This window comes from Stegostoma tigrinum, chromosome 4 (genome assembly GCF_030684315.1).
Source record: "Stegostoma tigrinum isolate sSteTig4 chromosome 4, sSteTig4.hap1, whole genome shotgun sequence".
NCBI classification, from domain to species: Eukaryota; Metazoa; Chordata; class Chondrichthyes; order Orectolobiformes; family Stegostomatidae; genus Stegostoma; species Stegostoma tigrinum.
Window position 1 is genome coordinate 5,471,503 of NC_081357.1, and position 23,758 is coordinate 5,495,260.

General features: G+C 44.1%; 1 protein-coding gene across 1 annotated transcript in view; it reads left to right on the forward strand.

Moving 5' to 3' along the window:
- LOC125452339 (dynein axonemal heavy chain 8-like) overlaps positions 1-23,758 on the forward strand; it is a 1,009,221-nt gene that overhangs the window by 502,259 nt on the left and 483,204 nt on the right. The window contains exon 43 of the mRNA XM_059645685.1: positions 7,833-7,959. Coding sequence (XP_059501668.1) covers positions 7,833-7,959 — 127 coding nt within the window. The remainder of the gene's footprint in view (positions 1-7,832; positions 7,960-23,758) is intronic.

Consider the following 23,758-nt stretch of genomic DNA (forward strand, 5'->3'; position numbering starts at 1 on the left):
GAAAAATGTCTTGGGTGGTGGGGTCGGATTGTAGATGGTGGAAGTGTCGGAGGATGATGCGTTGTATCCGGAGGTTGGTGGGGTGGTGTGTGAGAACGAGGGGGATCCTCTTTTGGCGGTTGTGGCGGGGCCGGGGTGTGAGGGATGTGTTGCGGGAAATGCGGGAGACACGGTCAAGGGTGTTCTCGATCACTGTGGGGGGAAAGTTGCGGTCCATGAAGAACTTGGACATCTGGGATGTGCGGGAGTGGAATGTCTTGTCGTGGGAGCAGATGCGGCGGAGGCGGAGGAATTGGGAATAGGGGATGGAATTTTTGAAGGAGGGTGGGTGGGAGGAGGTGTATTCTAGGTAGCTGTGGGAGTCGGTGGGCTTGAAATGGACATCAGTTACAAGCTGATTGCCTGAGATGGAGACTGAGAGGTCCAGGAATGTGAGGGATGTGCTGGAGATGGCCCAGGTGAACTGAAGGTTGGGGTGGAAGGTGTTGGTGAAGTGGATGAACTGTTCGAGCTCCTCTGGGGAGCAAGAGGCGGCGCCGATACAGTCATCAATGTACCGGAGGAAGAGGTGGGGTTTGGGGCCTGTGTAGGTGCGGAAGAGGGACTGTTCCACGTAACCTACAAAGAGGCAGGCATAGCTGGGGCCCATGCGGGTGCCCATGGAAGTGGGAGGAGTCAAAAGAGAAGTTGTTGAGGGTGAGGACGAGTTCGGCTAGGCGGATGAGGGTGTCGGTGGAGGAATTCACTCTGGATTCCTGTCCTTAAGTTTGCACAAGACCTCAGATCGGCTAAGAACCTGTACTGAGGAAGCTTTACAGATTAAAGTTACAACTTTGATTCTGGTCTGTTATGAAAAGCAGCTGGTTCAGTTACCAATGATTGTAGTAAAAGGCTCGGACCCAAGCTTGATGGGGTGAAATTGATTGTGAGTGTACTAACTGGGTTTATGTTAGTGAGACTTATCATTGTTTAAAAACATTCCAGTAGAATTTAGACCCATTAGGAAGTAGTTAGTAGTATTAGGGGGAATTGTTGATTTGTAATTAATTTTGTTAATTTGTTCATTGGGTTAAGTAAATAAATTGTTTTTTATTTGTAGAGTGGACATCAGTGAGTTTCTTTCTTTTAACAACTCTTTTAATAGATTTTGATGGAAAGACGAGCTTCTTTGGATGTTTTGGGTGTACTGGGTGCCCCTTGCTCCTGTCACAACAGATTGGGCCTTATATTTTAGTTTAATTATCAGACAGAGTTTGGCTATTCCTTCTCTGGAACACCCCATGACTAAAGTTTGGTTAAGTGGTCTATAATTCTCTTGTTTCATCTCTCCTTCTCCTTCCCTTTTTTAAATAGTGTGGTTATGGTTACCACCTTTCACTCTGTAGGAACTGTTCCAGAGTACATTGAATTTTGGAAGATCACCAAAAATACATCCAATATTTAAAGGCCACTTCCTTTTGTATTCTGAGATGTAGATTATCAGGCTCTGGTGATTTGACAGTCTTTAACTTCATTAAGTTTCCTAGCACCATTTTCTTACAAATAGTGATTTTCATCAAATTTGCCTTTCACTAGACCCTTCATTCCCTAACATTGCTGGGAAGTTATTATGTACTATTTTGTGAAGACAGACCAATGTCTGCATTCAATTCTTCTGACATATCTTTGGTCCCAAATTTCCCAGCTTCTGACTCTATCTGCATTTGCTAGTCTTTTTCTCTTCATATATTTATAGAAGCTTTTAAGGTCAGTTTCTACGTAACCTCCAATTTTACTTTTATACTCTACTTACGCCTTCCTGACCTTCTTTGTTGAATTCTAAAATTCCCTCAATCCTTAGACTTGATACATTTTCTGACAGTCGTATATATGTAATCTGTAGATCTAATCCCATCTCTAATTTCTTTTGAAAGCCACTGTTGAGCCACGTTCCCTCTTTTAATTTTTTGCCAGACACAAATATTAAATGTGAACCCTTGCCTATCTACTATAAAGCCCTTTAGGTTCCCCAATCCGTCATTGCTAAGTCACGCCTCATACCTTTGTAATTTCCTTTATTTAGGTTCACAACCCTAGTGTTGGATTCAGTTTTTTCGCTCTCCATCTTGATGAGTAATGTATCATTTTACAGTTGCTCTTGCCTACACAACAAGGTTGTTCATTAATACTTTCTCAATCTAGGTTAGCCTGTTGTCTAGTTGTTACTCCAGAAATATCATGTGTACATTGCATGAAATCCTCCCCAACAGTATTATTTTTCTAATTTTTTCTTATTTATCTAGTTTTCTAATGCACTTTACATGTAGATAAATGACACCCATGACTTCAATTTTACACTTATCACTCTAATCTGTGAAGAGAAGAAAATTAGCAAAGACAAATGTGTGTTCCTTAAGTCGGAAGCTGGCAATTATTATGGGGTTCAAAGAACTGGCAGAAAAATTGCATGCAAACTTTAGTTCAGTCTTCTTAAAGGTTAGGGAACCAAGGTGTAGTAAGTGAGCAGAATTGAAGGAAATGCTTATTTGTGAGAAAATAGTGAAAGGATAAATAATGAGGTTAAAGGCTGACAAATACCCAAGGCCTAATAATCTACATCCCAGAGTACTAAAAGAAGTGGAACTGGATATACTGGCATAACAAAGTGTGGAGCTGGATGAACTCGGAAGAGCTTTTCTGATGAAGGGCCTAGGTCTGAAACGTCAGCTTTTGTGCTCCTAAGATGTTGCTTGGTCTTCTGTGTTCATCCAGCTCCACACTTTGTTATTTTGGATTCCCCAGCATCTGCAGTTACCATTATCTCTGGATATATTGGCTGTCATCTTCCAAAATTCAGCAGACTATGGAACAGTTCCTACAGGTTAGAGGGTATAAATGTGACTCAAATATTTTGTTAAAAAAGGATACAGTGGAAAAAAAATGGAATTACTGACAAGTTAGCATAACGTCAGTAGTGGGGAAAATGCTAGATTCTATTATAAAAGAAGTAATAACAGAACACTTAGGAAGCATTAACGGGACAAGGCAAAGCCTGCATTAAGTCATGGAAGGGAAATCGTGCTTAAGTAATCTGCCAGCGTTGTTTGAGGATGTAGCAAGAAGTATAGATAAGGGACAACAATTGGATGTGATGTATTTTGATCAAATACTATATTAGAGGTTACTGGGCAAAATTAAAACATACAGGATTGGGGTAATTAATTGTCATGGATTGAAAGTTGACAGACAGGAAACAGAGTGGGAATAAATGGATCTTTTTTCCAAGTGACAGGCAGTGTCTAGTGGTATGCTAGTGCTTGGACTCCAGATATTTGTGATGTATAAACGACTTTGGATGAGGGAGCCAAATGCAACATTTCTAATTTGGCTGACAGCACAAAATTAGGGGATTGTAAATTGTGAGGAGGATATGAGGAGGCTTCAGGTATGTAGGCAAATAAATAATGGATGCAGAATAACAATAGTAAATGTGAAATTATACACTTTGGCGTGAAAAACAGAAACACAATATATTATTTAAATGTCAATAAATTAGAAAATGTGGTACAAAAGGATCTTGTATACCAGTTAGTGAGAGTAGATAGGTGCAGCAAGAAATTACGACGGCAAATGGCATGTTGATCTTAATTGCCAGAGGATTTCATTTCAGATGTAGAGATGTTTCACTGCAGTTATACAGGGCTTTGGGGAGATCACACCTGGAGCATTGCATGCAGAGAGGACATACTTGCCGTTGAGATAGTTCAACAAAGCTTCACTGGGCTAATACTAGATTTGGCAAGATTGTCACATGAGAATGTCACACTCAACTAGGCTTGTATTCACTAGCATTTAGAAGAATGAAAGGGAATTTAATTGAAACACAACATTCTAACAGGGGTAGACAGACTGACCATAGGGGGATAATGGGAACTGCAGATGCTGGAGAATCCAAGATAACAAAATGTGAAGCTGGATGAACACAGCAGGCCAAGCAGCATCTCAGGAGCACAAAAGCTGACATTTTGGGCCTAGACCCTTCATCAGAGAGAAGGGTGGTGGGGGGGGATTGTGTTTCATGGTTGGGGTTTCTAGAACTAGGGAACACAGTCTCAGGTGACCAGATAAGCCATTTAGAAATGAAATGATAGAGCATTACTTCATTCAGAGGGTGGTCAACCTGTAGAATTTGCAACCACAAAAGGCTGTGTAGGGTGAGTCATTGAATATGTTCAAGAAAGAGATTGATATGATTTTGGAGTAGATTTGTAGCTCGGGCTGTGGATGTTGTAGTTGGTTGCCTCGCCGAGCTGGTTCGTTGGTGTTCCGCAGATGTTTCATTACCCTGCTGGGTAACGTTATCAGTACAGCCTCCGATGAAGCGCCATTGTGTTTTCCCACCTGGTTTTTAAACTCTCGAGTCCGTTGGGTTGGATTCCCTCACTTAAGGTTTTCCTTCGCAATGGAGTGAATATGGGGTTGAGTTCTATGTGTTTGTTGGTGGCTTTCTTCGTGGTACCGGGTTTCTAGGAACTCCTGTGCCTGCCTCTGCTTTGCGTGACTCAGGATCTTGGTGTTGTCCCAATCAAATTGGTGGTTCTCCTCTCTACGTGGATAGAGATGAGTGAGTATTGATTGTGTCTTTTTGTGGCCGATTGATGTTCATGGACCCTTGTTGTTAATTTCCTTCCTGTTTGTCTGATGCAGTGTTTGTCAGTCTCTGCAGAGAATCTTGATTATGACATTGGTCCTATCCAAGGGTAGTGGGTCTTTGGTTCGGCTGAGCAGTTGTCATGGGGTTGATGTGGGTTTGTGTGCCACTCTGATGCCCAGTTGTTGTAGGAGTCTTATGATTAGTTCCGATGTGTTCCTGATGTAAGATAACATGATGAGCCTGTCGGGGCGTGTAGTATCTTCCTGGTGTTGTTCATGTAATAGGCATCTTCTTACCCAGTTTTTGGATATCAATTGTCCTTGAAAACATGGAAGAGGTAGTCTTCTTCTCGGCGTAGTTCAGTGCTGCTCTGGTGTGTTGTTGCTCATTTAAATGATATTTACATACAGCTTTGTTTGTGTGAGTTGGGATAGTTACTGTTGAAGTTCAGTACTTGGTCAGTCTGTGTAGCTTTTCTGTGTACTTTCATTTGGAATTCCCATTTGTCACACTTTTCTGGGTTGAATTCCATCTACCACTTCTTTGCTCAGCCCTGCATCCTGTCAGTGTCCCAGTGCAACCTACAACAGCCTTCCACATTATTCACAACTCCACTAGCTTTCATGTCATTGGCAAACTTACTAACCCACCCTTCCACTTCCTTATCCAAGTCATTTATAAAGATCACAAAGAGCAGAGGTTCCAGAACCGATCCCTGTGGAACACCACTGGTCACTCAGCTGTCGGGTGAATACTTTCCACCTACGACCAACTTATGTCTTCTATTGAATAGCCAATTCTGTATCCAGACAGTCAAATTCCCTGTATCCCATGCATCCTTACTTTCCGAATGAGCCTAACATGTGGAACCTTATCACATACCTTGCTAAAATCCATATACACCACATCCACTGCTCTACCTTTATCAATGTATTTTGTCACATCCTCAAAGAATTCAATAAGGCTTGTGACGCATGACCTGTGCCACATAAAGCCATACTGACTAACTCTAATCAACATTGATTTGGAATATGGCATTGAGATAGAGGATCAGCCATGATCATATTGAATGTTGGAGCAGGTTCAAAGGACTGAACAGCCTACTGTCAATTTCTATGTTTCTGTGTTTCTCATGGGCAGCTAGAGATGTCCAATAAATGCTGAACCAGCCAATGTCATCCTCATCCTTTTAGTGCCTTTGGATAAACTTATAACAAAAATGACAGTTGAAACTGGAATCGGCACTAAATGTTGGCACAGCTCCCTAAGCCGACATTGCCCAGTGAAGAATGAAACCTACCACTTTACTTGTTTATTCATTCGTCCACCGATCTATTCAGCCGTATTCAAACTGAACATTTACCACATAGCAGCTAGTACTTTAAACAAAATGTGTTCTGTCTTCCCTGACTGTGTTGCAGCAGAGCTCCCTGATGTTGCATTCTGCACTTCTAGGAGATCCTTGCATGGAAGGCCCTGGAAGAATCTACCCATATGTATGTGACCACGTAAAATAATTTACAGGGAATGGGTACTTAAAGAAATCACCTGTTCATCAAGATTTGTTTTCATTATTCTGCTGTGGAATTTTGGACACTGGATGGCAAGTATTTGTTCTCCATCCTCATTGCCCTTGAAATGATTTGTTTGCTAAACAATTTCAGAGGACATTTCAGAGTCAGTTACATTGCTGTGGGCCTGGAGTCACTTGTCAGGACCAGGCACGGATGGCAGATGGGTCTTTACAGCAACATTGATAGTTTTGCAACAGCATTACTGGGCATAAGCATTCCACATGTATTCACTGAATTTAAAATTTAAATTAAATCTCTCCAGAGTATTGGTCTGAGCTCTGGGCTGCTAGTTCAGTGATATTGTCACTATACCACCCCAGCAGGGTAAAAAATTAGCATAAACTCTTTTGTCACCTCCCAAATCTGCTGCCATGTTAACTGAAAATCACAGAATTGTAATGGCACAGAAGGAAACAATTTAGTCCATTGTGCCTGCACTCACTCTTCAAATGAAAATCATTACCTAGTGCCAAACTCCAACTTTTCCCCATAATCACACACACTATCTCTACTCAAATAATCCTCCAACACTTCTCGAATGCCTCAATTAAACCTCTCTCCACTGTATATTCCAGTTAGTGCATGCTGTGCAAGCCATGAGAACATAAGGAAGAGGTATAGAGGAAAGGCTTATATATTTTTTAACTCCAAGAATAGCTACTGAATGGGTTCAAAGGACCTGGGTCATACTGATATCAGATCACATGGAATTGGAACCTGAGGCTAAAAGGCTTCAGCAGCCTCTCATCAGGTGTAGTAAATAGTTATATTTGATAAAGTATGTCAATATGTACTTAAAGAGTGTATAAAAACTTACACTGTATAAACACTTACCTCTCGCATCAGGCCTTCTTGTTTTCAGCAGTGGGTGTGTGGAGAGAATGCATTTAAGCGGCTATTAGATAGGCATATGGATGATAGTATAAGGTAGGGGTGGAGATTAGATAGACATTAGAATTAGGGTAAGAATTAGGCACAACATCGTGGGCCGAAGGGCCTGTACTGCGTTGTACTGTTGTATGTTCTAAGAGCGAAGACCTCATTAAGAACTGATTAGACCTGTTATTTTAGCAGGAACAGCAGTTAACCATACAGCTACATCACCTTTTTCTCATTAATCTTGCTCGAATATACATTATGATAAGGGAAGAATTGACCTAGTGCTATTATCACTGGACTGTTAATCCAGAGACCTAAGTAATGTTCTGGTGACCCGGGTTCAAATCCTGCCATGGCGGAATTTGAATTCAATTTAACAAAAAAAAGTCTGGAATTAAGAGTCTGATGGTGACCATGAACCATAACAACCCATTTGTTCACTGATATCCTTTAAGGCAGGAAATTGTCATCCTTAACTGGTCTGGTCTACATGTGACTCCAGACCCACAGCAATGTGGTTGACTCTCAACTGCCCTCTGGGCAATTAGGGATGGACAATAAATGCTGGTTTAGCCAGTGCTGCCCACATCCCATGAATGAATAAAAAAATCTTAGTCAATCCTTTGTTTCAATTCAAGTTATAACAAAGGCCACCTTCAGCAAATTATACATATTTAGATCTAATAGCTCCAAGCACTTTGTGTTTAAATTAAAATTATAATTTCTTTTCAATTGTTTCTACGTAGAAATTTATGGACAGTAACCCCAGTCTATATGAACTCCGAGCCAAAATAGAGTACTATGCTGGTGTTGAACGAGAGATTGAGGAACTCAGCTCCATTGTTACAGTTGACTTTATTGAACTGAATACAGGTAAAGTATGGTAGATACTTTAATTATAGATACATTATATATGCCTGGCTGGAAGAAGCTAAAGGCAACTTATTATCAAAATGGAGAGAAACTTCAGAGTGTTTTTGTACAGAAGATGTTTGTCCTTGTACATGAATTGCAGAAAACTACTATGCTGTTCTGAGCAAGGGTCACCGGACCCAAAACATTAACTCTGTTTTTTCCTTCACAGATTCTGCCAGACCTGCTGAGCTTTTCCAGCAACTTTGTTTTTGTACTATGTAGTTGAAGCAGGTATGAAAGAAGGTAAATGGAATTTTGACATTTATTGCTAAAGGAATAGAGTATAAAGGTAGGGAAGTGTTGCTGCACTGTACCCGGCATGAGTGAGACCATATGTGAAGTATTGCAGACAGCTTTGGATCCTTTATGTGAAGCTATGTTTGCCTTAAAACAACGTCTTCACAGCTTTTTCTCAGATTGGAAGCATACATAATTGATAATATCAGTTCTTTCCAGTTTCTTTTAGTTTTTGTCTTAAAGTGATTTTTATGTAATTCTTTTTGAGCCAGTGGTTTCAACTCTGACCATTTTCAAGATTCAATCAGTAGTATGAAAGCATATTTTTAAAAAAAATACTCTTGAGAATTGCAGGAAGATTTCCAACCCAACATTAATCTAAATCAGGATTTATCAGAATTAATCCAAACATTGCAAATCCTAATTTAACTTTGCTAAATGTTTAAAAGGTGCCATTTGTAAACTTGTGTGAATTTTGTATCCGGATTAAAAGTCCCCATGTGTTTACAGACTACTTGGAATAATTCTGGCCAGTAACCGTGGGTTGAATTTTACCAAAAATCAACAGTGTCAATTTGGGTAAGTTCCATGGAGGGTTTTGCTATGTCATAGAGACATACAGCATGAATTGTACTCCAGTAAATTGTCTCATGCAATTCTCCACTGCTCACCCCATCATAATAGTCCCACGTGATTTCACTGCTGCGCTTGTGCAATTGTGAGCTCATCAGCATGGATGTACTCATTGCTTCCAGGACCTTCTGGCATTTTTAAAGTCCACTATGTCAATTGCTGCCAGTTCACAGAACACCTAGTATGAGGCAAAGGCAAAAGTAAAGTTTTTCAGGGCACATATATAGAAGGTGACACTTCATTCAGCTTATAAGCTTACATTTATAAAGGAATAGCTACTTTACTCTATCACCTGTCTAATTGACTACCGTTGTAAATGCAGCACTCCATATGCCACAGTGACCACTTCTCTCAGTAGGCATCAAGATGTATTGACGGACTCCGTGTGCTCCTTCTCCAGGGACACCCGGGCATGAATGTAGCCACGGAAAAGGGGTAGGCAGTCCGCCATAACGATTCTGCACCCCTCCCCCCGCCAAGCTCCTGTTTATATTGGTCAGCCAGGGCTTCCTGATTGGCCCACTTTAACAACCCCAGTTGTATTACAGTATTACAGATGCAGAAAGGATATAAGGATAGTATTACAGTTGCAGAAAGGATGGTTGGGGACTCGTCAACTGAGGTAGTATGGGCTGAGGTTAGAAACAGGAAAGGAGAGGTCACCCTGTTGGGAGTTTTCTATAGGCCTCCGAATAGTTCCAGATATGTAGATGAAAGGATAGCAAAGATGATTCTGGATAGGAGTGAGGGAGACAGGCTAGTTGTCATGGGGGGCTTCAACTTTCTAAATATTGACTGGGAACACTATAGTTCGAGTACTATAGATGGGTCAGTTTTTTCCAGTGTGTGCAGGAGGGCTTCCTGACACAGTATGTAGATAGGCCAAGAAGGGGCGAAACCACATTAGATTTGGTACTGGGTAATGAGCCTGGCCAGGTGTTAGATTTGGAAGTAGGTGAGCACTTTGGTGATAGCGATCACAATTCTGTTATGTTTACTTCAGTGATGGAAAGGGATAGGTGTATACCACTGGGCAAGAGTTATAGCTGGGGGAAAGGCAATTACAATGAGATTAGGCAAGATTTAGGGAGCTTAGGATGGAGAAGGAAACTGCAGGGGATGGGCACATTAGAAATGTGGAGCTTATTCAAGGAAAAGCTCCTGTGTGCCCTAGATAAGTATGTACCTGTCAGGCAGGGAGGAAGCTATAGAGAGTGGGAGCCATGGTTTACGAAGGAGGTGGAATCTCTGGTCAAGAGGAAGAAGAAGGCTTATGTTAGGATGAGATGTGAAGGCTCAGTTAGGGCACTTGAGGGCTATGAGGTAGCCAGGAAAGACGTAAAGAGAGAGCTCAGAAGAGCCAGGAGGAGACATGAGAAGTTGTTGGCGGATAGGATCAGGGTAAACCCGAAGGCTTTCTGACGGTATTTAAGGAATAAAAGAATGACGAAAGTAAGATTAGGGCCAATCAAGGATAGTAGTGGGAAGTTGTGTGTGGAGTCAGAGGAGATAGGGGAAGCATTAAATGAAACTTTTTCAACAGTATTCACTCCAGAAAACGCCAATGTTGTCAAGGAGAATACTGAGATACAGGCTACTAGACTAGGTGGGATTGAGGTTCACAAGGAAGAGGTATTAGAAATCCTACAGAGTGTGAAGATAGATAGGTCCCCTGGGCCTGATGGGATTTATCCTCGGATCCTCTGGGAAGCCAGGGAGGAGATTGCCGAGCCTTTGGCATTGATCTTTGACTGGTCATTGTCTACAGGAATAGTGCCAGACGACTGGAGGATAGCAAATGTGGTTACCCTGTTCAAGAAGGGGAGTAGAGACGACCCTGGTAATTATAGACCAGTGAGCCTTACCTCAGTTGTTGGTAAAGTGTTGGAAAAGGTTATAAGAGATGGGATTTATAATCATCTAGAAAAGAATAATTTGATTAGGGATAGTCAGCACAGTTTTGCGAAGGGTAGGTCGTGCTTCACAAACCTTATTAAGGTCTTTGAGAAGGTAACCAAACAGGTCGATGAGAGTAAACTGGTTGATGTGTATATGGATTTCAGCAAGATGTTCGCTAAGGTTCCCCACAGTAGGCTATTGCACAAAATGCGGAGGAATGGAATTGTGGGAGATACAGCAGTTTGGATCGGAAATTGGCTTGCTGAAAGAAGACAGAGGATGGTAGTTGATGGGAAATGTTCATCCTGGAGAGCAGTTACTAGTGGTGTACCACAAGGGTCGGTGTTGGGTCCACTGCTGTTTGTCATTTTTATAAATGACCTGGATGAGGGTGTAGAAGGATGGGTTAGTAAATTTGCAGACGACTCTAAGGTCGGTGGAGTTATGGATAGTGACGAAGGATGCTGTAGGTTACAGAGAGACATAGATAAGCTGCAGAGCTGGGAAGAGAGGTGGCAAATGGAATTTAATGTGGACGAGTGTGAGGTGATGCACTTTGGTAGGAGTAACCGGAATGCAAAGTACTGGGCTAATGTTAAGATTCTTGGTAGTGTAGATGAGCAGAGAGATCTTGGTGTCCATGTACACAGATTCTTGAAAGTTGCCACCCAGATTGACAGGGCTGTTAAGAAGGCATACAGTGTTTTAGCTTTTATTAATAGAGGGATCAAGTTCCAGAACCATGAGGTTTTGCTGCAGCTGTACAAAACTCTGGTGCGGACGCACTTGGAGTATTGTGTACAGTTGTGGTCACCGCATTATAAGAAGGATGTGGAAGCTTTGGAAAGGGTGCAGAGGAGATTTACTAGGATGTTGCCTGGTATGGAGGGAAGGTCTTACGAGGAAAGGCTGAGGGACTTGAGGCTGTTTTCATTAGAGAGAAGAAGGTTGAGAGGTGACTTAATTGAGACATATAAAATAATCAGAGGGTTAGATAGGGTGGATAGGGAGAGCCTTTTTCCTAGGCAAGCACGAGGGGGTATAGCTTTAAATTGTGGGGTGAAAGATATCAGACAGATGTCAGAGGTAGTTTCTTTACTCAGAGAGTAGTAAGGGAATGGAACGCTTTGCCTGCAATGATAGTAGATTCGCCAACTTTAGGCACATTTAAGTCATCATTGGACAAGCATATGGACGTACATGGAATAGTGTAGGTTAGATGGGCTTCAGATTGGTATGACAGGTTGGTACAACATCGAGGGCCGAAGGGCCTGTACTGTGCTGTAATGTTCTGTGTTCTATGTTCACTCGAGGATCTCATAGTCAACAAAATCTAGCTGGTTCCAATCACTAGATCCCTCCCTCACTATGTCCAGGACTGTAGGCCTGGTTTTTTTCTTGTAACTTTTCCTGTGACATTTTCACCCCTGGTCTGGTTCCTCTAACTTGGACTCTGACATGGCTGGCGCGATCCAGACCATAGCCCGTCTCTTACATCCAGATCATTTTGGGAAAGTTTCCTCTGCTTCTTCTGATGACAGTGGTATCAAAGCTGCATCCATCTTGGACTCTGTGGTTTCCTCAACACTATATGGAGGGGGAGAACACACAATTTCTGACAGGTCTTCTGGCTGTTCTGAAGCGCAAGGTATGTTTGCTCCTGCCTCATTTGTGAGGTAACATCTTTCAGGTGATCCATGTGTCTGTTCAGGACTGTATCACCTACATGAAATTGGCAAGGCACATACCCATACTCTTGTTCCGGCACCAAACTTCATCCCCTGAACTAAATTGTCTCTCTTGCTGAGAGGAGGCATATGGCTGACATTGGCATTCCTGCTGCTGTTTCAACCTCCCCACGGTCTGGAAAAATCAGGTTTGACCTGGTGCAGAGTCTTCTCCCCATCGGCAACTCTGCTGGAGCTATCCCTGTTGTTGTGTGTGGCGTGTTCCTATAGTTTGGTATCAAGTGACGCCATAGGCTGCAACTTTAAGTCTGCCATCAACGTTTGGACTGCTCTTCCTGATAGACTATTGGGCAATGGATGGTATGGAACTGTCCTTATGTACCAATGCTGCCTGACTTTAGGAAATGTTCAAATTCTCTTCTGGTGAATGACATCCCATTGTCCATACTTCCGAAGACCATGTATCATGAACGATATTCGCAGCTTCTCAATCATCATCCCTGAATTTGTGGAATGAACTTTTTATATATCCAACCATTTTGAATGGGTGTCTACAATAACCAGGAACAAGAAAGGTGGCATAGTCGAAGTGCAACTGAATCCAGAGTTTGTCCAGCCATTCCCACAAATGTGGGGCTGCTGTTGATGGCAATTTTTGTCATTGCTGGCATTCTGGGCACTGCCCCACCAAAGCAGCTGTGTTAGCATCTAAACCTGGCCAAACATAGCTTCTTGCTAGCATCCTCATCTTGGAAACCTTTGCATGTCCTGGGTGGAGTTCGGCCAGTATCAATCGGTGACCTCTACTCAGGACAATCACCCTTGCTTCCCATAGTAATATGCCACCCTTGGCAGTGATCAGCTCGAGAAAAGTTTCAATCCTAGTTGCTCTTCTGTTTCTCCCATTGCCACCAGCTGTTTTAGTTTCACTAGGACAGGATTTTTTCTTCTCCATGTAGGTCGTTATCAGCAATGACAAAAAGAGTGTTCAGGAAGTTTAAAACCAAAATGGATTTTTCCAAAGGGAGGCACCACCAGTGGAGTATCGCCAGTGGGAGGCAGCTTAAGGCATCCACATTAGCCAGTTGGCTTCCTGGAGTATTCTAACTTGTATTCTAAGACAAGTATTCTAACTTGTACACGCTGAGAATAAGGGCCCAATGCTGAATTCTACTAGAAGCTATGAGCAGCATCACCTTGTCTTCCTTCACTAGCCCTAGCAAGGGTTTGTGACTCTAACGAATTTTCCTCTGTAAAGGTACTAGTGGAACATCCTCACACCAAAGATAACCCCAAACTTTCCTTCTCTATCTGAGCATATTTGCATTTGGTAATGGCCAAAGCCTGCTAAGCATACGCTGTCAGGCATATCTCCCCTCTGGATCACTGTTGAACCAACACTATCCTGATACTATATGGGGAGGCATTGCATTGTCAGCATTACCTCTGGCTTCGGATCATTGTGGGTCAAAGCCTTAAATGACAATCGCTGCTTTTTCACTTCTCTAAAGGCCACTTCTTGTCTACGTGACCATTTTTCAATAGCAGGTGTAAGGGTGCCAAAATGGAGGCCAGTTTTCTGTGAATCTTCCGTCGTAATTCACTAAGTTAAGGAAAGATTTAAGGTGCGGAACAGTGTGGGAGCTGGGAATCCTTTTATCACTCTCACTTTGTCTTCAATTGTCGATTCTGTAACCCAAGTAGGTCACTTTGGGTGCCTGGAACACATTTTCCCTTCTAAGGTGTGTACCCACCTGAGAGAAAATTTTAAGCACTTTGACCATGTTCTCCAAGTGCTCTTTATTGGCTTTCCGGTAACTAGCATGCCATCCAGATAAATGACAACTTGGGGTAGCCCTTGTAAAATGTTCTCCATGGCCCGCTAGGAAAGGGCACAGGCTGATGGGACCTCAAATGACATTCTTAAATATTAATGTAAACCCTTATGGGTATTAATTTTAGCTTATGTATGGGACTCCTCATCCAGTTGCAATAGCAGGTGTGTGTGGCTCATAAAGGACAGCACCCCCTGCCAACTTTGCATAAAAATCCTCTTTGCGACGGATCAGATATTGATCTAGCTGTGAGAAGCAGTTTACTGTTTGCTCAAAGTCCGCACAATGGTGAACAGGCCGTCAGGTTTCACAATTGGTCGACCGGTACTGCTCATTCTGCAAACTGAAAAGCTCCTGGGTATTTCACTAGGACTTTACTGAGGCAGCCATTTTCTAATCAAAAAATGTTGAGCCAGTCGAGGTGGATCTTTCTCAACCAATTCTGCCCCACTAGTCTTGGGCCCAAACCTTTTACTACCGTCAGTGGTAATGTGCTAACTGCTTCTCAAAGGAGACCAGAACGGAAGTTGTACCCTTAATCTGCAACATTTCGCCAGTGTATGTTCTCAGTCTAGCTGAGGTCTTGTGCAAGCATTAGGGTTGGAATCCTGAGAAAATGTTGTTAAAGACAGATTTTACATCCACAGACATAGCTGCACGGATATTGATCTCCATGGGAACTGGGTGACCATTTAACCAAACATTAATTTTAATTGATAATAAAATGTGAGGCTGGATGAACACAGCAGGCCAAGCAGCATCTCAGGAGCACAAAAGCTGACGTTTCGGGCCTAGACCCTTCATCAGAGAGGGGGATGGGGGGAGGGAACTGGAATAAATAGGGAGAGAGGGGGAGGCGGACCGAAGATGGAGAGCAAAGAAGATAGGTGGAGAGGGTGTAGATGGGGAGGTAGGGAGGGGATAGGTCAGTCCAGGGAAGACGGACAGGTCAAGGAGGTGGGATGAGGTTAGTAGGTAGCTGGGGGTGCGGCTGGGGGTGGGAGGAAGGGATGGGTGAGAGGAAGAACCGGTTAGGGAGGCAGAGACAGGTTGGACTGGTTTTGGGATGCAGTGGGTGGGGGGGAAGAGCTGGGCTGGTTGTGTGGACCTGGTTGTGTGGACCTTCCTGGACCTCTCAGTCTCCATCTCAGGCAACCAGCTTGGAACTGATGTCCATTTCAAGCCCACCGACTCCCACAGCTACCTAGAATACACCTCCTCCCACCCACCCTCCTGCAAAAACTCCATCCCCTATTCCCAATTCCTCCGCCTCCGCCGCATCTGCTCCCACGATAAGACATTCCACTCCCGCACATCCCAGATGTCCAAGTTCTTTAAGGACCGCAACTTCCCCCCCACGGTGATTGAGAACGCCCTTGACCGCGTCTCCCGCATTTCCCGCGACACATCCCTCACACCCCGCCCCCGCCACAACCGCCCCAAGAGGATCCCCCTCGTTCTCACACACCACCCTACCAACCTCCGGATACAACGCATTATCCTCCGACACTTCCGCCATTTACAATCCGACCCCACCACCCAAGACATTTTTCCATCCCCACCCCTGTCTGCTTTCCGGAGAGACCACTCTCTCCGTGACTCCCTTGTTCGCTCCACACTGCCCTCCAACCCCACCACACCCGGCACCTTCCCCTGCAACCGCAGGAAATGCTACACTTGTCCCCACACCTCCTCCCTCACCCCCATCCCAGGCCCCAAGACGACATTCCACATTAAGCAGAGGTTCACCTGCACATCTGCCAATGTGGTATACTGCATCCACTGTACCCGGTGCGGCTTTCTCTACATTGGGGAAACCAAGCGGAGGCTTGGGGACCGCTTTGCAGAACACCTCCGCTCAGTTCGCAACAAACAACTGCACCTCCCAGTCGCAAACCATTTCCACTCCCCCTCACATTCTCTTGATGACATGTCCATCATGGGCCTCCTGCACTGCCACAATGATGCCACCCGAAGGTTGCAGGAACAGCAACTCATATTCCGCCTGGGAACCCTGCAGCCATATGGTATCAATGTGGACTTCACCAGTTTCAAAATCTCCCCTTCCCCCACTGCATCCCTAAACCAGCCCAGTTCATCCCCTCCCCCCACTGCACCAGTGGGCTGAAGGGCCTGTTCTGTGCTGTACTATTCTATGTTCTATGTTCCATTTGAAAAAGCTCTCTGTCATGCTGAAGGTGACGTATCACCTGCTCAATGTCCTTATCTTCCTTTTTGGAAGACAGCTGCCATTCTCTCAGATCTTCAGCATTCATGCATTACCCATTCATCGCAGAGCATGCGAGGAATATGTGGCACATTTTGTCTGGACTGAACTGCAAGGCTGCTCCAGATTGACCAAACATTGGAACCTTCACCTCATGAGGCTTATTGTCTGCTCCACAAAGACCATGATGGACAATTGAACTTCACTAAATCCCGGCTGGCATTGTCACAGCTCACTGGAGCTGTGTGCTAGAAATCATGCCTCTTTATTCCCAGAGGCGTTACAAAATTTGAAGTTTTTAAAAGAAATTCGCAAAATCTTGAAACTACTTTATTTTTAGTCCCATAGAATCATAGAGTGAAAGTCATACAGCATGGAAACAGACCCTCCAGCCCAACTCGTCCGTGCCATCTAAGTTTCACAAACTAAACTAGTCCCACTTTCCTGCATTTGCCCCACATCCCTGTAAGCCTCGCCTGTTCATGTACCTGTCCAAACTGCACCTGCACCCACCAATTTTTTTGACAGTTTATTCTGCATATGAACCACACTCTGTCTGAAAATGTTGTCCCTCAGGTCCCTTTTAAATCTTTCCCCTCTCACTTGTAAAACATTACCAGTATGGATGGCAGTTTCATTCCTTAAAGGATATTAGTGAACCAGATGGGACGTTTTCTCTCAACAATCAGCAATGTATTCATGGTCATCATTAGATTCTTAATTCCATGTATTATATTATATTCAGATTCTACCATCTGCCATGGCAGGATTTGAACCCAGGACCCCATAGCATCATCTGGGTTTCTGGATTAACACTCCAGTGATAATACCACTAGGCCATTGCCTCCCTGCTGCCAGAGGTTTCTACAAACACAGGATGGCTGCTTTGTAAGGATGGTACTTATGGTCTCTGACATATCCAATCCAATACCATAGCTTGCAGCATGTAGGTAGATAATGGAAAGGTATATAAACAAAAGGGTTTCATCGTGGGTGTTTTTAATTTTCCCAACATTGACTTATTCCCTTCATGCCAGGGGCAAAAATGGGTAGAATTTGTCAGATGCATCCAGGAGGGGTCTTGAAACAATGAGTGGATCTTCAAAGTATGGAAGAGAGAATATTAGACTTTGTCCTGGGGAATGAGCCTGGCCAGGTGATCAAAGATTTAGTGGGGGATCATTTGGGAACAGTGATCATGATTCCATAAATTTTAAGATAGTTATGGAAAATGTTACAGTTGGTCCTCTGGTGAAAGTGCTAAACTGGGATAAGGCTAATTATAATAGTATTAGGCAAGAATTGGAGAAATTAGAATGGAGGTGGCTGTTTGCGGGTGAATCCTCATCAGACACGTGGGAGTCTTTTAAATTCCAGTTGATCAGAGGTCAGGACCAACATGTTCCTGTGATGATGAATTGTAAGGAGGCAAGATTCAGGAACCCTGGATGACAAGACATATTGAAAGTTTAGTCAAAAAGAAAAAGGAAGCAGAGTAAGGTTTAAGAAATTGAAATTAAACAAGGTCCTGGAGTAAAGGAAGAGGAAAGAACTTAACCAAGGATGGTTGGATAGACTGGATTTGTTTTAACTGGAATGCAGGAGGTTAAGGGGTGGTTTGATAGAAGTTTGTAAGATTGTGAGTGGCCTGGATACAGTGGAAAGTGTGAGGCTTTTTTTCCAAGGGTGGAGGGGTAAATTACGAGGGGACACTGTTGGGTTCAATATGTTGGGGAGTGGGGGGGCAAGTTTAAGTGAGATGTGCGAGGCAAGTTTTTCACACAAAGGGTGAGTGCCTGGAACGAGCTGCCAGAGGAGGCGGTGAAAGCAGACACAATAGCAGCATTCAAGAAGCACCTGGATGAAGACATGGAAAGGAAGGGAATAGAGAGATACAGATCCTGTAAGTGAAGGCAATTTTAATTTGGAAGGGCAAAATGTGTCAGTGCAGGCTTGGAGGACCGAAGGGTTTGTTCCTGTGCTGTATTGTTCTTTGTTCTGTTGTTGGTTCTAAGGAATCGAAAGGGCTAAATGGAGTCATAAAATTTTCTTCATGAGTAGCATTATGAAGAATCCTAAGGCAGTTAAAACATATGTTAGGAGGAAGAGAATAGCTAGGGAAAGGGTAGATCTACTCAAGGACAAAGGAGGGAATTTATGTGTGGAGCCAGACAAAGTGAGTGAAGTCCTAAATGAGTACTTTGCATCAGTATTCACCAAGGAGAAGGCCATGGATGATGGCAAGATTGGAGCTAGAAATGTTGATACTCTAGGGCTTGTCAATATTAAGAAGGAGGTGTTGGGTGTCTTGGAACATTAAAGTAGATAAATGTCCAGGGCCTGATGGGATCTTCAGATGAGAGAGGTGAGGGAACAGATTGCTGGGGCCTTGACAGAGATCTTTGTATCCTCTTTAACCACAGGCAAAGCCCCAGAAGCCTGGAGAATAGCTAATAGAACATAGAACAGTACAGCACAGAACAGGCCCTTCAGCCCACCATGTTGTGCCGACCATTGATCCTCATGTATGCACCCTCAAATTTCTGTGACCATATACATGTCCAGCAGTCTCTTAAATGACCCCAATGACCTTGCTTCCACAACTGCTGCTGGCAACGCATTCCATGCTCTCACAACTCTCTGTGTAAAGAACCTGCCTCTGACATCCCCTCTATACTTTCCTCCAACCAGCTTAAAACTATGACCCCTCGTGTTAGCCATTTCTGCCCTGGGAAATAGTCTCTGGCTATCAACTCTATCTATGCCTCTCATTATCTTGTATACCTCAATTAGGTCCCCTCTCCTCCTCCTTTTCTCCAATGAAAAGAGACCGAGCTCAGTCAACCTCTCTTCATAAGATAAGCCCTCCAGTCCAGGCAGCATCCTGATAAACCTCCTCTGAACCCTCTCCAAAGCATCCACATCTTTCCTATAATAGGGCGACCAGAACTGGACGCAGTATTCCAAGTGCGGTCTGACCAAAGTTTTATAGAGCTGCAACAAGATCTCACGACTCTTAAACTCAATCCCCATGTTGTTCTTTTTTTGAAGAATGGCACCAGGGATAAGCCAAGATATTATAGGGTGGTAAGCCTGACATCAGTGGTAAGGAAATTATTGGCGAAGGTTCTTAGGAACAAGATTCACTTGCATTTGGAGAAAAGAGTGGATTTATTAGGGATAATCAGCATGTGGGGGAGGTCTTGCCTCTTAAATTCGATAAGATTTATGGCAAGTGACAAAGATGATTGATAAGGGTAGGACAGTGGATGTTGTCTACACAGACTTTACTGAAGCTTCATTTTTGCGAGGTGAGCGAGAGAGCCAGACAGAGAGAGCACCAGGAGGCTGCCAGGAAGGTAACTTTTTTTTTTGCCACTTTAAAAAGCTTACCTCGAGCGGGAGCGGTTTTCATTTTCGTGAGGAGAGCGAGAGAGCCAGACAGAGAGAGCACCAGCAGGCTGCCGGGAAGGTAATTTTTTTTGCCACTTTAAAAAGTTAACCTCGTGCGGGAGCGGTCTTCATTTATTTGCGCAGCGGCTGAACCCGAGACACTACACGTGTAGTGTCTCCCACCCGCCCTCCTCCTCTAACCAAAAAAAAGACTCGGTGATGTGCAGATAAGGTAAGACTTTTTCTATTTCATGTTTCTTTATATATATCGTGTGATTGCCAAAAACCTTTTGGTTCCTTTTTCATTTATCTAAGTTAAGTTTAATAATGTCAGGAGATCTCACACCCGTGTTGTGCTCCTCTTGCTCAATGTGGAAGCCCAGGGGCAGGGCTGATATCCCTGACTCCTTCCCGTGCAGGAAGACTGTCCAGCTGCAGCTCTTGTTAGACTGCATGACGGCTCTGGAGCTGCGGATGGACTCACTTTGGAGCATACGTGATGCTGAGGGGGTCGTGGATAGCACGTTTAGCAATTTGGTCACACCGCAGATTAGGATTGCTGAGGGAGATAGCGAATGGGTGACCAAAAGGCAGAGGAAGAACAGGAAGGCAGTACAGGCGGCCCCTGTGGCCATCTCCCTCCAAAACAGGTATGCCATTTTGGATACTGTTGGGGGAGATGGCTCACCAAAGGAAGGCAGCAGTAGCCAGGTTCATGGCACCGCGGCTGGCTCTGCTGTACAGAAGGGCGGGAAAAAGAGTGGAAGGGCGATAGTCATTGGGGATTCAATTGTAAGGGGAGTAGATGGGCGGTTCTGCGGTCAAAAACGGGACTCCCGAATGGTATGTTGCCTCCCAGGTGCACGGGTCAGGGATGCCTCCGATCGGCTGCAGAACATTCTGAAGGTGGAGGGCGAACAGCCAGTTGCCGTGGTGCATATAGGCACCAACAATATAAGCAGAAAACAGGATGAGATCCTACAAGCAGAATTTAGGGAGTTAGGAGCCAAGTTAAAAAGTAGGACCTCAAAGGTAGTAATCTCAGGATCGCTACCAGTGCCACGTGCTAGTCAGTGCAGAAATGAAAGAATAGCTAGGATGAATGTGTGGCCTGAGAGATGGTGCAGGAGGGAGGGGTTCAGATTTTTGGGACATTGGAACCGGTTCTGGGGAAGGTGGGACTATTACAAATTGGACGGTCTACACCTGAACCGGACTGGAACCAATGTCCTTGAGGGTGCTTTTGCTAATTCTGTGGGGGAGGGTTTAAACTAATGTGGCAGGGGGATGGGAACCAAATACTGGACAGAAAAGAGGTAGAAACGAAAGCCTGTAGGCAACTAGATAATGGAGTCAGTGTGACCAAAGGGAATAGTAGTCGGGGAGCAGATGATGAACACAAATGGACAGGTGGTCTGAGGTGCATTTGTTTTAATGCGAGAAGTGTAGTAGATAAGGCAGGTGAGCTTAGGGCTTGGATCAGTACCTGGAAGTATGATGTTATTGCTATTACTGAGACTTGGTTGAGGAAAGGGCATGATTGGCAACTAGTTGTCCCAGGATATCGATGCTTCAGGCGGGATAGAGGGGGAGGTAAAATGGGTGGAGGAGTTGCAGTAATGGTCAAAGACGATATCACAGCTACACTGAAGGAGGGCCCCATGGAGGACTCAGGTAGTGAGGCAATATGGGTAGAACTCAGAAATAGGAAGGATGCAGTAACAATGTTGGGGCTGTACTACAGGCCTCACAACAGCGAGCGTGAGATAGAGGTACAAATATGTAAACAGATAATGGAAAGGTGTAGGAGAAATAGGGTGGTGGTGATGGGAGATTTTAACTTTCCCAACATTGACTGGGATTCACTCAGTGTTAGGGGTCAAGACAGAGCAGAATTTGTAAGGTGTGTCCAGGAGGGTTTTCTAGAGCAGTATGTGTGTAGTCCAACTCAGGAAAGAGCCATACTGGACCTGGTGTTGGGGAATGAACCCGGCCAGGTGGTTGATGTTACAGTAGGGGACTACTTTGGAAATAGCGACCACAATTCCGTAAGTTTTACAATACTCACGGACAAGGATGGGAGTGGTCCTAAAAGAAGAGTACTAAACTGGGGGAAGGCCGACTATACCAAGATTTGGCAGGATCTGAGGAATGTAGATTGGGAGAAACTGTTTGAAGGTAAATCCACATTTGATATGTGGGAGGCTTTTAAAGAGAGGTTGATTAGCATGCAGGAGAGACATGTTCCTGTGAAAATGAGGAATAGGACAGGCAAGATTTGGGAACCATGGATGACAGGTGAAATTGTGAGACTAGCCAAGAGAAAAAAGGAAGCATACATGAGGTCTAGGTGACTGAAGACAGACGAAGCTTTGCAAGAATATCGGGAACGTAGAGCGAATCTGAAAAAAGGGATTAAGAGGGCTAAGAGAGGACATGAGATATTGTTGGCAAACATGGTTAAGGAAAATCCCAAAGCCTTTTATTCATATATAAAGAGCAAGAGGGTAACTAGAGAAAGGATTGGCCCACTTAAGGACAAAGAAGGAAAATTATGTGCTGAGTCAGAGAAAATGGGTGACATTCTTAACGAGTACTTTGTATAGCTATTCACCAAGGAGAGGGACATGACGGATGTTGAGGTTAGGGATAGATGTTTGCTTACTCTAGGTCAAGTTGACATAAGGAAGGAGGAAGTGTTGGGTATCCTAAAAGACATTAAGGTGGACAAGTCCCCAGTTCTGGATGGGATCTATCCCAGGTTATTGAGGGACGCGAGAGAGGAAATAGCTGGGGCCTTAACAGATATCTTTGCAGCGTCCTCAGACACGGGTGAGGTCCCAGAGGACTGGCGACTTGCTAATGTTGTCCCCTTGTTTAAGAAGGGCAGCAAGGATAATCCAGGCAATTATCGACCAGTGAGCCTGACGTCAGTGGTAGGGAAGCTGCTGGAGATGATACTGAGGGATAGGATCTATTCCCATTTGGAAGAAAATGGGCTTATTAGTGATAGGAAACATGGTTTTGTGCAGGGAAGGCCATGTCTTACCAACTTAATAGAATTCTTTGAGGGCGTGACAAAGTTGATTGATTAGGGAAAGGCTGTAGATGTCATATACATAGACTTCACTAAGGCGTTTGATAAGGTTTCCCATGGCAGGCTGATGGAGAAAGTGAAGTCACATGGGGTCCAAAGTGTGCTAGCTAGATGGATAAAAAACTGGATAGGCAACAAGAGCCGGAGGGTAGTAGTAGAAGGGAGTTTCTCAAATTGGAGAACTGTGACCAGTGGTGTTCCGCAGGGATCTGTGCTGGGACCACTGTTGTTTGTGATATATGTAAATGATTTGGAGGAAGGTGTAGGTGGTCTGATCAGCAAGTTTGCAGATGACATTAAGATTGGTAGAGTGGCTGATCATGAACGGGACTGTCAGAGATTACAGCAGAATATAGATAGACTGGAGAGTTGGGCAGATAAATGGCAGATGGAGTTCAATCTGGGCAAATGTGAGGTGATGCATTTTAGAAGATCAAATTCAAGGGTGAACTATACAGTAAATGGCAAAGTCCGAGGGAAAATTGATGAATGAGAGATTTGGGTGTTCAGGTCCATTGTTCCCTGAAGGTGGCAACGCAGGTCAATATGGTGGTCAAAAAGGCATATGGCATGCTTTCCTTCATTGGGTGGGGTATTGAGTACAAGAGTTGGCAGGTCATGTTGCATTTGTATAGGACTTTGGTTCGGCCACATTTGGAGTACTGTGTGCAGTTCTGGTCGCCAGATTACCAAAAGGATGTGGATGCTTTGGAGAGGGTGCATAGGCGGTTCACCAGGATGTTGCCTG